This window comes from Podarcis muralis, chromosome 3, assembly GCF_964188315.1.
Source record: "Podarcis muralis chromosome 3, rPodMur119.hap1.1, whole genome shotgun sequence".
Taxonomy (NCBI): Eukaryota; Metazoa; Chordata; class Lepidosauria; order Squamata; family Lacertidae; genus Podarcis; species Podarcis muralis.
This window is the reverse complement of record NC_135657.1, coordinates 49288170-49303459: the sequence shown is the minus strand read 5'-3', so window position 1 is coordinate 49303459 and position 15290 is coordinate 49288170. Positions and strand designations below refer to the sequence as shown.

The 15290-nt window shown below is 42.6% G+C and overlaps 1 protein-coding gene across 1 annotated transcript; it reads left to right on the top strand.

The window, feature by feature from the left end:
• Nucleotides 1–4965: 4965 nt before the first annotated feature.
• On the top strand, nt 4966–14964 carry LOC114594347 (sulfotransferase 6B1-like). The gene is made up of 8 exons (XM_028723928.2): nt 4966–5126; nt 5774–6018; nt 7041–7177; nt 7910–7999; nt 10377–10503; nt 12306–12400; nt 13874–14030; nt 14587–14964. The coding sequence occupies exons 2-8, from the start codon at nt 5817–5819 to the stop codon at nt 14712–14714; spliced, it is 936 nt and encodes a 311-aa protein (XP_028579761.2). The 5' UTR covers nt 4966–5126; nt 5774–5816; the 3' UTR covers nt 14715–14964.
• Nucleotides 14965–15290: the final 326 nt, after the last annotated feature.

The following is a 15290-nucleotide window of genomic DNA, read 5'->3' as shown; positions in this document are numbered from 1 at the left end:
TATTTCCCCTAATGGGCAGGTGCAAAGTCTCTGTGCGTACGGGACTCTTCCATAGGAGCCTTCCAGAACCGGTGAGTGCAAGGCCGAGCTTCTAGCAAGAGTGAAAGCCCTTCCTGTGCTTCTGGATGTGAGGAATTTCTGGATGTGAGGAAATAGAGATATGTTGCTGGAGCAGCCACGTATCTCCCGTTTTCTATGATTTCATAATCGGCGACCCTTGTACAGTCCTGTTGTCTCTCTATGTCCATGATACTTTGCCTAACCATGGATCTAGCTTTGTCCAGGCCCATAGTTATGAGGGTTTGGGGAGCAAGGCCCAGTTTCTGAAGAGTGATTAAGACTGCTCTCTGCCAGCCAGACTGAAACTGGTTGCTCAGAATCAATGGGGCTATTTCTCGGGGGAGCAGTTTCAGAGTTAGCCAGAGTTTCCCCCCTTTGCCCTTGCTGTGGTCCTGATCCAGATCAGCTCCTTTGCACCTGCAATTTGCATGAGAAAAAGCATTCCCATTCACTTCAGTGGCAACTTTCAACCATCCATAGACATTGCAGGTGCAGGGGGGTCAGATCAGGACCATGGGTTTTGAGTGGGGGCAAAGAGAAAAAAGTTCCCATCTCTCATGCTGTCTGACTCAAAACCACCACAGATGACTATTTCTGAAAGAAGATAAAACCCCAATAAATGCAAGAGCAAACAATGGGATTAACATAATTTATAGTATTTGCCCTACCCTCATTACCTCCAGAATAACAGTTTTTTCCCCATTTACAGGTGGTGAAAAGGCATATCAGGCATAGAGACATGCAGTTGGACAGGGAACGCCCAGGTTTTGTTCAAGGGGTGAAACTTCCCCTTTAAAATCCCCGAAACTGGTTTTGTTCTAAACCAGCCACTTAATCCCTTCCTTCTCTGCACTTAATGTTTATTTAGTTAGTTGTTTCGCAAGATTTATATACTGGCTTGAATGTTGTGAAACCTCAGAGGCTTGGAAAAATCTACATTTTTAAAAACAAAGTGGTTTACTTAAGAAATTATGTGCTTGTGTTGAGTTTTCCAGTAACCACTCAGAGCACAAAAGCTTCTGCTGACTTTGTCATTTGAACCTGTTGCTGATGTGAATATTTATTTATTGTAATTAAAACTCATTTTTTCCTCCAGTGAGTCCAACGTGGCATCCATGGCTATGCTCTACTTCATTTAAACCCCCCCCCCAACAACCCTGAGAGGGAAGGTTAGGGAGAAAAACAGTGACCAGCCCAAGGTTGACCAGTGAGCTGCATGGCCAAGCAGGGATTTGAAATCTGGTCCCTCAGGTCCTAGTCTGACACTCTAACCACTATACTACACTGCCTCTATAAATCTCTGCACCCTCAATCCAAGGCCAAGCAGGTTTGCTTTGTCTGTCATGAACTAGACAATGGAAGATAAGAAGCTTGAGACTGGGATGGGATTTGCAGTGCACACTCAAACCTCAGCCTCTTTCGGCATTGTGCATTGATATGATGCAGAGGCGAGCTCCCTATGCCTTGTGGGAGATGTGCGGCACCCCTACATCTCCTTTGGTGCAGGCTCCTCAAATTCTCCTTGCCTTGCACATACTGCCTCTGCCATTGTTGGAAAGTGCCACCACTACAGCAAAATATTGCTGAGACAGAAATAGATTCCTGCATGCAGAGGTCAGAGTGACCTTTCTGAATGCTTTCTGTTCCCCTCCCCCAAAGAGTGGGAAAACGTCAAGTTTGCTGATGACACTGAATTGTTCAAGGTTGTTAAAACAAAAAGAGATTATCAAGAGCTCTGAAAGGACCCCACCAAACTGAGTGAATGGGCAGTAGAACGCCAAATGCAGTTCAACGTAAACAAGTGTAAAGTGATGCATGTTGGAACAAAAGACCTTAATTTCACCCTTGCACTCATGGGGTATGAACTAGGGGTGATGGACCAGAAGGAAGACCTTGGGGTCATAGTAGATAGCTGGATGAAGATGTCGACCCAGTGAAGATGTCGGCCTCAGTGTGCAGTAGCTGCTAGACTAGAGACTTTCCACCTCTGTGCTTCCCATTTGTAAAATGGGAAACAGAATTAGAAGGGTCTTAGATGTATCTCAACATGAGTATTACTGTGGTGCTCTCCATGCATAGGTTTATAAACTTCCATCTTGTATTTCTTACTCATATTTTCTCTAAACTAAAAAGTTCCAAGCACTGCAACCTTTTTCATAGGGAATTGCTTGTGGTTGTTTTCTGCACCTATCACAACTCTACAATAATCCTTTTTTAATTGAGGCAACCAGAACTGTACAAACAGTAATACAAATGCGGTTGCACCATAGATTTCTATAATGGCATTATGATGTTGGCAGTTTTATTTTCAATTCCTTTCCTAATGATCTCTAGCACAGAATGTGCCCTTTTCACAGTTGCCAACATGGAGCCACCCAGATCTTGTTAGGCTCCAATTTGCATCAGCCCAGCCAGCAAGGACAATTACCCAACAACAACTGGAGGGCACCATCTTGACTACCCCTTCTATATATGCCCACTAAAAACCCACTTGTTTTCATTGGGGCTTATTTCCATCAGGTAAGTGCTTATAGGTCTGCAGCCTAAACCGATTATAAAAACTTCCTTTCCTAATGCAGTTGTACCTTGGTTTTCGAACAGAATGTGTTCCAGAAGTCCGTTCGACTTCCAAAACCAAAGCACGGTTTCTGATTGGCTGAAGGAAGCTCCTGCAGCCAATCGGAAGCTGCAGAAGCCCCGTCGGACGTTTGGCTTCCAAAAATAGTTCGAAAACCAGAACTCTCACTTCCAGGTTTTGATCATTCGGGAGCCAATACATTCGGAAACTAAGCTATTTGAAAACCAAGGTACGACTGTAGTTCCCTGCATATATGTATGCTACTCGTGTGACTTGATATGTAGGCTGCTGTTGAGAACAGCTACTTGATTTATACACTTTTAGTGCTTGCTTTCTCCATATGCCACTGTTGGAATCTGGGTTGTGTGAAAGGTTGATCTGTGTTGGCCTGGCTTTGTGGATGGATATATTATTTGGTTCCCAGAAGTGCAAGCTGGATTTCGAAGGGGCAGAGGACCAGAGACCAAATTGCGAACTTACGCTGGATTATGGAGAAAGCTAGAGAGTTCCAGAAAAACATCTACTTCTGCTTCATTGACTATGCAAAAGCCTTTGACTGTGTCGACCACAGCAAACTATGGCAAGTTCTTAAAGAAATGGGAGTGCCTGATCACCTCATCTGTCTCCTGAGAAATCTCTATGTGGGACAAGAAGCTACAGTTAGAACTGGATATGGAACAACTGATTGGTTCAAAATTGGGAAAGGAGTACGACAAGGCTGTATATTGTCTCCCTGCTTATTTAACTTATATGCAGAATTCATCATGCGAAAGGCTGGACTGGATGAAAACCAAACCGGAGTTAAGATTGCCGGAAGAAATATCAACAACCTCAGATATGCAGATGACACAACCTTGATGACAGAAAGTGAGTAGGAATTAAAGAACCTTTTAATGAGGGTGAAAGAGGAGAGCGCAAAATATGGTCTGAAGCTCAACATCAAAAAATCTAAGATCATGGCCCCTGGTCCCATCACCTCCTGGCAAATAGAAGGGGAAGAAATGGAGGCTGTGAGAGATTTCACTTTCTTGGACTCCATGATCACTGCAGATGGTGACAGCAGTCATGAAATTAAAAGATGCCTGCTTCTTGGGAGAAAAGCAATGACAAACCTAGACAGCATCTTAAAAAGCAGATACATCACCTTGCCAACAAAGGTCCGTATAGTTAAAGCTATGGTTTTCCCAGTAGTGATGTATGGAAGTGAGAGCTGGACCATAAAGAAAGCTGATCGCCGAAGAATTGATGCTTTTGAATTATGGTGCTGGAGGAGACTCTTGAGAGTCCCATGGACTGCAAGAAGATCAAACCTATCCATTCTGAAGGAAATCAGCCCTGAGTGCTCACTCAGATTCTGAAGCTGAGGCTCCAATACTTTGGCCACCTCATGAGAAGAGAAGATTCCCTGGAAAAGACCCTGATGTTGGGAAAGATTGAGGGCACAAGGAGAAGGGGATGACAGAGGACGAGATGCTTGGACAGTGTTCTCAAAGCTACCAACATGAGTTTGACCAAACTGCAGGAGGCAGTGGAAGACAGGAGTGCCTGGCGTGCTCTGGTCCATGGGGTCACGAAGAGTCGGACACGACTAAACAACAACAAATATTATTTGGTGGCAGGAAATTGTAAGCACAAGCAATATCTATGCACCATTCTATGAGCAATCTATGAGATGATCCTCATTACTGAATGTCCTCTACTTCTTGAATATCAGATGGTTTCTCCTGGTGCTAAAAGGGGTGCAAACCATGGCAAATGAAGAATAGGGTCCAAGGAAAGTCGGTGGGTGATTTTGCAAATCCGAGGTACCAAAGCATGTGCAGAGTGGCTTTCTGATTTTATTTAGTAACCATAGCTCAAAAAAATTCCACAAATATAGAAGAGGCGCTTGTGGTCACGTGGTGGAAAAAGAAAGGAAGGGATTTCTAGCAGTAGCTATCTGAGAAACACACTCAGTGAAAAAAGTTAAAGAAAATGGAAAAAGTAAGGGTCAAAAAATCCTAAAAGAGAAAGAGAAAAGGAGGAGGCAAGCATTGTGGAATGCAAAAATAAAAGGGGAAGGAGAGCAGAGCCAAATGGGAATAACTGGTTTGGGCACATTTTCGAGGCTGATCATGCTGCTTTCTCATTTTTTCTCGGGCTCCCTGTAGGCTGCAACATCTTGGAGAAGCAAGGCAACAAGTAAGCCTGATAACTGCAGCCAGTTGACCCCTTGGGTAATATTTGATGGAAACTGGACATTCTCCCACAACCTAGATGGACCTGTACTTTGGACATGATCATATTGCAAAATCTGCAGCGATTACATAACAACCCAGAAATACATGAAAAAAGGAGGGTGGGATGAAAAGTAGGGCAGGACGAGGGAGAGACTTGAGACGAGTATAAAGGCTTCATGGGATTGGAAAGGAAATATTTGCTCAGTTTGGTCCACAGCTCAACCTAACCGGAGATCCTCAGATTACAGAAGGGAAAAATCTGGGGTCAGGTAAGAGACTCCCCCCCAAAAGAAGTACCTTTGGCCATGCTTTTGCTAACTTTTAAATGACTAAAACAATTACATTATTTCAATCTATATTCTGTTTAAAATGCTGAGGGTTGAGGGTCTTCTTTTTCAACACAAAAGACAAAACTTAAAATTTAACATGTCTGCTTGTATTTTTGTTTGCTTTATATGCTTTTTTTTTTTTTTAAAAAATGATGACTTTGATTACTTTTTGCAAGCTGTCCTAAAAAAAGCAACACCTATAGTAACTCAAGGGACGTGGGTGGTGCTGTGGGTTAAACCACAGAGCCTAGGACTTGCCGATCAGAAGGTCGGCGATTTGAATCCCTGCGACAGGGTGAGCTCCCGTTGCTCCTGCCAACCTAGTGGTACGAAAGCAAGTCAAAGTGCAAGTAGATAAATAGGTACCGCTCCGGCGGGAAGGTAAACGGCGTTTCTGTGCGCTGCTCTCGTTCGCCAGAAGCGGCTTAGTCATGCTGGCCACATGACCTAGAAGCTGTATGCCAGCTCCCTCAGCCAATAAAGCGAGATGAGCGCCGCAACCCCAGAGTCGGTTACGACTGGACCTAATGGTCAGGGGTCCCTTTACACTCAAGTGTGTAAGCTAAAGTCTCTGCCTTCCTTTACAGTCACTCCACTTCCAGAACAGAAAGAAGAAGAGACCTTTGAAAAATGCCTTACGTTAGACAGAAGTTCATTGACATTCTGGAAAAAGCAATGGAGGATGGTGAAAAGATGACTCGAGAGGAAATGCTATTTACTTATGACGGAGTTGTGTACCCCACAGCTCTTTGCAGTCCAGAGCAGTTCAAAGCTCTTGAATCTTTTGAGGCAAGAAGTGATGATGTGATTCTAGCAGGATACTGCAAATCTGGTGAGTGTGTGGCCATCTTAACATTGGCTAAAGTCAAAGTGATAGTGGAGACTGGAATGATAGTATGCAAAAAAAAAAAAAAAAAAAAAAAAAGGCAAAAAAAGCAAAAAAAGAGGAAAATGTTCTTGAATAAATGGCAGTATAATACCATAATTTGCAAAGACCTAAAGACAGAAAAAAAATTATCGTTCTCAAGAACAACAACAAACCTCAATTCTAATCTTCTGAAGATTTTTGGCTGCAGAACTTTGATGACCAAGGGATATGCTACAAATGTAGACATGTTAATGTGGGGAGAGAGTTCAAAAGAGACAGGTTGTTTTGATAGGATACTCGTCTTTAGCTGATATAACCACCAAGGGATCCTGATTAGATGTAGGGAGGTCTAAATGTAAAACAAAAATATAATAAGATAAATGTATTTCTACTGTTTGACACAGTATATGCCTCTCGTCTAGTGAGCTCTGGCAATCTGATGGGGAAACTGAGATCTTGGTGCGACATTTCCTCTTCTCCCAGGCAGTTGATGGGATAAGACTTAATGCTAGCGTCACTCAGATTAGTTAGTTTTCTGCTGTTGTCTTCTGTCTTGATTTGTTGTTAAATTTGATTTAAGGCCTATTTTAAACAATATTTTAAAACAATATTTTAAAACTTTACCATCAAGGTTGCTCTGTTTTGGTAGACTAATGAAATAAACAGGAAGGTAAATAAACAGCTAGGTGACACTCACAAATATATGTGAATAAATCTTTCTGTTTATACACACACACACAGCTTAAGTATGACTGTATGTTAGTGAATATTCTATTGCAGTCTTTAAAGATCTCCTTTTTCCTTTGTTTTCTGGCAAAGTAATTTTGCTTTTTGAGGAGAGAAAACAATTATGATAAAAAAATTTGGGAAAGAATGTCTTCTATCAGAGTTTCTTCTTGCGCATGAATTAATCAGTTCTCCGATTATTATGCATTTGTTGGCAGTCTGAAAAAAAGCATCTCATTCCCAGCTCTGTGTTTTCCTAGGTACCAACTGGGTTGGCCAAATAGTTACAGATTTAGTAGTCACATCTGCAAAGAAACACGAACCGGAGAAACTGAATGAAAAATTGCTACTTGCGGAATTTCCATATCTTGAAATTGGAGATCTTGAAAAGTATCAGGTTAGTACTCTTTGTTTGTAATGAAACCAGGATTGCTCAGACATCATTGGATTGCCCAGCCATAACCCCCCCTCCCATTGTCACATTTGTCACCAATGCCACCATTAGTGCCACTACCCTGGTAGAATAGTTCTTCAAGTTTACAGTGGACCTTCCTAAGGAGAGTCCTGGGCAAAGTTTTCCCTGATCACTTCCATGAAAAGGCCATTGACTCATTGCACTGACGCCAGTGCAGCTAAGGACAAATTTGGGGGTGGGGAAAACTTACCCCTCCCGAGAAACTTGTTTTTTTAAAAAACCCAGATGCCTTTTGAAGGGGCATGGCATTGTAGCCCCCAATGGGAGGCTCCCCCTCCAAAAATGCCCCAGAATAGCACGCAGTTTTGGATATTCTGGGAGTCAAAATGGCAGCCACCATCTAGTGGCTTAGTGGTCGCTGAGGAGAGTTCCATTGCTGCTACTACTTTAGATGTGGCAGCAGGAACAACAACAACAACAAGTTTTAAAAGAAGCTGCCCAAAGGAAGGGGTTCTCTGCAAATTTTCAGCTCAGCTTTAATTTCTATGTTGAAATACTTGGAAGTGTTTTCAAGAGTCATGCACAAAGCTTGGATTGCCCAATCAGTTTTGCTGTTGGCAAATAATAGAACTGATTATATTTTTTTAAGGTGGCTTTAAAAAAATATGAATCATCTGTTTTCCATTTCATGCCTATTAATTTGGCCTCTGGAAGAGGATGAACGGCTATCCCTCCAGGAGAGTGATGTTTACTCATCTCCGCCCTGATAAGCTTCCAAAATCCGTCTTCAAGAATAAAGCCAAAGTAAGTACTGTTATCTTCAGGGCACGGGTGGCGCTGTGGGTTAAACCACAGAGCCTAGGACTTGCCGATCAGAAGGTTGATGGTTCGAATCCTCGCATCAGAGTGAGCTCCCGTTGCTCGGTCCCTCCTCCTGCCAACCTAGCAGTTCAAAAGCACGTCAAAGTGCAAGTAGATAAATAGGTACCACTCCGGTGGGAAGGTAAACAGCATTTCGGTACGCTGCTCTGGTTCACCAGAAGTGGCATAGTCATGCTGGCCACATGGCCCTGAAGCTGTATGCCGGCTCCCTTGGCCAATAAAGCGAGATGAGCGCCGCAACCCCAGAGTCGGTCACGACTGGACCTAATGGTCAGGGGTCCCTTTACCCTTACCTTTTAAGTACTGTTATCACAAAAATATTTTAAGTGGTACTCGTATGTAGATCAGCCTTGAACCAACACATAACTATAAGCAAACAAGTCAAGTGCTTTTCAAGGTAGATGTTAACTTAAAGCTCAAACCTCTAATAAGCTTTCTTTTTTACCAGCAGCCAGGCTTGAAAGACTGGAAGAACTTAGAGGGTGCTTTTCTGACAAATTGGTACAGTAAAGCATGTAGAATAGCACTTGTGGAAAATTTCACTAATAAAATAACATTGGCACAAGGACAAAGCATAAAGACTCTTTTGTAACTGATTGGTATAGCTTTATTATGCATATAGCTCAGATGAAAACAGAGGACTCTCCTCACATTATATAATCTTTTGGTTAACCTGACTTGTTTATTGTTTTCTATACAAATGGTTGTCTAGGATAGGAACTTAACTCTCTTTTTTGCATGTATGCCTAGACTCCATCTTCTGGGTTAGGGAGGGATATTTTACTATATGTGTGTATGATGTCATTATATGTTGTAAGAATCCAATATACAAACAAGCACTTTAAAAAAATTAAACAAAATCAGATATAACAGAGCATCATAGCCACAACTGCATCTACAATCCTGTTACTTGGACCAGCCGGAGCAGAAGAGTGGTGTGGGAGAAAGTTCAAATTCTAATTTTGCTATGCCAGCTCCCAGGCTGGTGCAGGAAATAGATCCAGGCCTGTTGCCATCAACAATGGCCCATCAAAGCTGGTGAAATAAGTCCTGCCAGAACTGCAATGGGCTGGTTTATTGCTTTAATCCTGGTGCCGACATTCTACTCTGTCCCTTGTTCCGCTTAAGTATAATGCAACAATTGTCCCACAGTGTGAGATCTGAAGGTGTGTTTTCTGGCCGCCTTTTGGGTAGCGTGACTTGATCCAATTTGCACCGCATAGGAAATCCTATAGTAGCAACAGGACATGTTTGTACTTGTAAACCAGTAGCTAAAAGCAGCAGGAAAGAAGGTAGCTTTTACCAGATAAAATGAATGTGGATGACAGCCAGTCCTTGGGGGTGTGTGTGTGTGTGAAAGCTTCTGGTCTAAAGAGGTTAGACAAATTCATGGAAGATGAGACGAGTCATGGCTACTAGTCATTATGGCTGTGAGAGTGTTATGCCTCTGAGCACTAGTTGCTGAGGACCACAAGAATGTTGCACTCATGTCCAGTTTGTGGCCCTCCCATAGGCATCTGGTTGGCCACTGTAAGAAGAGGATATCGGACTAGCTGGGCCATTGTGGGATCCTACAGTGTCCTTCCTACGTTCTTGTCAATTATGTGCTATGCAGCCCAGTTCTATCAATTTGTATTCAGACATCACAATGACTGCAATGGGTCTCACTCCCAGTGCATTAGATTGCAGTGATAACATGTGGTGTGTTAATTGATTGTCAGGGTACTGTCAGCGGCTCCCGGCTGGTTGCCCAGGGAAGTATAAAGGCAAGGAAAAGTTTCTTACCGCCCTTTTTTATTTCAAACATTACAGAGAGAAGCTATAGAACTCAGCCTCTTGGATAATGGCCTTGTCCCGAATGAATCTCCACCCTCCCCGTCTCTCCCACTTCCTCATTCGTCACCATCATCACCTCCTCTGTGGATGCTGCTAAGTGCCCTCTGTCTTTGAGCTCTTTGCTCTCCTACTTTTAAAGCTCGCCAGGTTCTAGGAGATGGTGGGCCTGTAATGCTTTCTAGTGACAATGTGTCTGCCAGCTGCTGCTCTGGTTCTGCCTGCTCCTCATGGCCAATTATTTCCCAACTTTTCCTCTCTTCTGCCTCTGAGCAATGACCTCCCGCAAATCACTGTTGTAAAGCTATACCGTCTTCCTCTTCCTCCTCCCTGGGAGGGTCAGGTTGGGGAGCGGTCTCCACCACTCTTCCTCCTCAGTCCAGTCCCTGACATTGATTTATGAGAAATATGGTGCATTGTAGATAGTGCAATTCCATCATCTCATTCTCATGTTTTCGTTTTCTAGATATTGCTGCTCATTCGGAATCCAAAGGATGTCGCTGCATCTTTTTTCCATTTCTCGAACACCTTCGCTCCATATCCCCCTTATGATAAATTTGAAGATTACTTCCGAGCTTTAATGGAAGGACAAAGTAGACATTCCCTTTTCCTATCTATGTCAACTATAATAATGCATATAATATGAACAGCACAATGATTTGCATCTAACAAAGTTGTCCGTGCGCCATCCTCCAAATCTGTTCTGGGGGATCCCCAACCCTCCCAAGCAGATTTGGGGAGTGTGGGGTATGTAGGAAGAGGAAAGGGAGACAAAGTCCTTGCACAAATTGGATGACTTTGTTGGATACAACCTATTGATTTTATGTCTTCTCTAAAGTCATCCAATGTTGAATTTGAAGGGATTATATTGTAAAGCCATTTTTTAAAAAAACATTTCATTTCATTCAAGCATCATCTGACAGTGGATAATGATCCTAGCTTCATCCGATAAAAAATAGTTAACACCAATCACAATTCCCAAATTGAACATAACAACAAATGACATTTAGTTGAAAATGGAAGCAGATGTTTCCAATCTCCTCGAGAACTGAAGAGTGGTAGGAAGGGGAAACACATGAGTCAAAAGCTCCTGTATGTAACACTAAACTATGGTGTTACATGTACACTTCTTAGGAAGTGTCAGACTTGCTGCTTAGATATCTAGAGATCTGATTTGCATAAGAATCTTTATTGTCATTGCATTGACTTGTACAGGCAGTTCAGATTGGATGCCTCCTTGAGAAGTCCATCAGCTGGACAGTCCTAATTCCCATGCTCAAAATCCTGATTTACTATACCATCATAAATTTGTTTTTTGAGATTCAGTTAAATGAGAACCATGGAGCACCAACATTACCATATGGTGATTCCAGTGCTTCTCTGGTTTTTGATACTATTAAGGCCCAGGGTTTGGGGGTGAGAGTTGGCGCAAAAGGGAGGCACCTTTCATTCCAAATCAAAAATACATATTTGTATTTTCATGATCAGTTCACAGAACATTGGGCAGGCATGCTCCTTGCGGCTGAAGGATTAATATTGCTTTCTAGCAGGAGCGTGTGTATATGGGGTATATGGGGCACAAAGGGCTTCAGCCCCCTCAATATTTGGAGACCTGGGGCTCACCCCTCCCAATATCGAGGGGGCCACCATCCCCTGCCTCCCATGGGGCAGGAGACTTGGAGGATGTTTTTGCCATTCCTGCTCCCCCTCCCACGATCGCTTGTGATGTCATGCATATGTGACTGCCCCCCCCATGTTGTGCCCAGCTTCGTGCACCTGCTTCCTGGTGCCAAACTTCCATTTTGCCCAGTTAATCAGGACATATGGATAGGGACATACTGGGCAATGGTAGTCCTCAGGTATTCTCTTGACCTTCTGGTGGCTGAGTCACCACTGCTGCTTACAGGTGGGAGAGGAGAAGGTCAAGGCTCAGTCTGGTGCAAACATACTGATGAAGGCAATCTTTTGCTTTTGCACCATCTCATCTCACTCCCTCCCAGTAAGCAGCAGCAACTCAGCTGGTGGGAGGTCAGGTAAGCTCCAGCAACCCCACCACTACTGTCCATGACTGTCAGCCATTGTGAAGGCTACATCCCAGTGTATCCTCTTCTCTCCCTCGTGATGGTGTGTGGAACAATCCTGCATGGCACATTCCCAATTTGAGGGACATAGAGTAAGTCTAACATTTATTCCTGTGCTTAGCCATGGTGTTTGAGGAAAATGAAGATTGTTATAAAGATTGTTGTATGAATTCTATACTTATTCTTAACAGTAAAAGTGTAAGTTCAACCCTATGCATGCCTAGTATGCCCCATTGGGTTCAATGGGACTTACTACAAGATTATTGTGTATAAATCTTGCTCTCACCATTGCTGTATGATCTGATTTTTGCCAGTGCCCTGGGGTTCCTATATTGAATATCTTTGCGTGTGGAACAAATTCATTGATAAAGAAAATGTCATGCCAATAACATATGAAGAGCTGAAAGAGGTAAGGTTAATCATGCTCAGATATACCTTGTAGTTCAGGCAATTGTTCAGCTAAAAGAGGGTTGCCATATTTCAAAAAGTGAAATATGGCAACCCTAGCAAAGCTGTTGAGCTTTCCCCCCTTTTCTTTTGGCCAAAGCTGTTGAGTTTTCAAGCTATTTTTAAGGAAATTCACCAAAACTACACTTCCTACATGGGTTGCCATACGTTTGGATTTTTCCTAACATTTCCGCCCATTTTCGACAGCCTAATGTACTTTATTAAAGCCAAAAACTGCACCACAAAATTCAGAGCAATGCCAAAGCAGGAGGACAACAATGTTCCAAGCAGCGCACAAGTGTTTGCTTCCATAAGTGAAATAAGCAGAGTCCTCAAATATCTCTTGCACGACCCCATTTCAGGTTGGAAGAGGCCCCTTTGAGCTGAGCCTAGTTCAACTGAACTGAGGTTCATACATGCAGAAGATGTTACAGGCAGTGTTTTGATATATAACTGGATAACTTGGAGTTGAGTCGCCACACCAGACTATCAAGAACCAGAACCCCAGCAGGCACTTCTGTAATACAAAAGCATGAAAATACATGAACTGTATGTATGGGGAAAGGCCATTGTTTAGTGATAAAATGTCTGCTTTGCTTGTAGACGGCCCCAGGCTCTATCCCCAGAAACACCATTATGTGAGCTTAGACAGTGTAGATAGCAATGAGCTAAGAACATAAGATGAGCCTTATGGGATTAGGCCAGTGGCCCACCTAGTCCAGCATTCTGTTCTCACAGCAGCCAACCATGATTGTGGGAAAGCTGCAAGCAGGACCCAAGGACAAGAGCACTCTCCCCTCCTGTGATTCCTAGCAAATGGTGGAAGCTAGATGGATGAAGGGTCTGACTTCATAAGAAGATGGCTTTGCATGTCCCTGTTATCAGCATAGATATACGGCAAATGGATGCGAGTGGCGCTGTGGTCTAAACCACTGAGCCTCTTGGGCTTGCTGATTGGAAGGTCGGCGGTTCAAATCCCCGCGACATGGTGAGCTCCCATTGCTCTGTCCCAGCTCCTGCCAACCTAGCAGTTCGAAAGCACACCAGTGCAAGTAGATAAATAGGTACCGCTGCATCGGGAAGGTAAATGGTGTTTCCATGTGCTCTGGCTTTCTTTATAGTGTTCTGTTGTGCCAGAAGCGGTTTAGTCCAGCTGGCCACATGACCCAGAAAACTCTTTGTGGACAAACGCTGGCTCCCTCAGCCTGAAAGCGAGATGAGCGCCGCAACACCATAGTCTCCTTTGACTGGACTTAACCGTCCAGGGGTCATTTACTGCAAATGGAAGTAAAGTGTGTTGCATTGTGACTTTCCCTAAGCAAGCTGGTTTTATTTGTTGGATGTATGAATTTATATAAGTAAGTTTGATTAACTTACTTCATCAAACATCCAATCAGAGTATCACACACATTGCTTTTCCCTTTTCCCTTTGCAGAACACAGCTGCAGGAGCAAAAAAAATAGCTGAATTCTTTGAACTGAACCTAAGTGATGAAGACTGTCTTGGTGTTGCAGAAAGGAGCACTTTCAAAGCTATGAAAGGCAATTCCAAATCAACCCATGGAGAATTTGGTGATGTTCTTTTCCGTAAAGGTAAATGCTATAAAGCAACCTACACTCTCTCAAATGTCCTCTCCCTATTGGAGGCCAAGATTGTGTCCACATTCTTCTGCCAGCTTTGGAAAAATCACCAAGGCTACGAATAAATAGCTTTTATGCATTGCATAAAAAACAAGTTTTCAGGGGAAGCACCCCAAAATTCTTCAGGGGATCTGTATTTTATTTAGATTGCAGAAAAAGAGAGTGAAATGTCTAAAAAAATAATAATTGAAAAAGTAACAAAATGGCAGCACCACGAAGGGTAGGAATTGTGTTACTCATCAATTTTAATGTTTGACATTTTATTATATTTTTATGTGTGCTGGAGGGCACCCAGAGTGGCTGGGGAGGCCCAGCCAGAAGGGCGGGGTAAAAATAATAAAATTACTTATTCACAAAAGTAGTTAATATGCTTTAGTAGTTCCAGTAATGCTTTGGACTTACTAATGCTTACCTGCAACTGCAAATATGTGATTTCTGGACCACAAATGGAAAATCATGGTTGCTTGTGGAAGTATATATATATAATTTTATATTTCCTTGTTTTCAGGTGGTGTAAGTGACTGGAAGACACTTTTCAGTCAAGAAAATAGTCAGGAAATGGACAGAATATTTAAAGAAAGATTAGCAGGGACCAAGGTGGGATCAAATATAAAATACGATGTCTATTGTAAATAATGAAGACTGAAGAACAGATGTAACTACTAGGAGAGGATTCATAAATGATCCTCTGAATTTCAAGGACAGCAAGAAATCCAGGTTTTTGGAATGAATTCATCAACATTATAACTATACGAAAGGGCAAGAGAAATTATACCAGCTTTTTTTGGGTGAAAACTTTCAATATATACATGTACTCATCCTATAATTAATCCTAATCAGATCAATGCCAGATTGTTCTTTCAAAGATATAAACTTTGTAAAATGATATATTTTATTTGATTTGTCTTTTGTTAGTGTAGAAACACACTTTTTCCGTTTCACTAATTTTTCATTAGGTAGACTAGCCAGGTTATGCATTTTAGATTGTTACACTAAACTGTCAAAATAGATGTATTATCCAAAAATGTTTATACTAAGGGTTGTGGCTCTGCTTGTGTTGCTCACCAACCCCACTTGCCAAACTCCCCCCACCTTTTGCCAACCTCCACAAAACTAGATTTTGCCAAACACCCCCCCCCCCTCAGACCACAGTTGAGGAATCTGGTTCTCACCTTTTGGGCTAGCTTTGTGATGTGGGTGGGGCAATCTGCT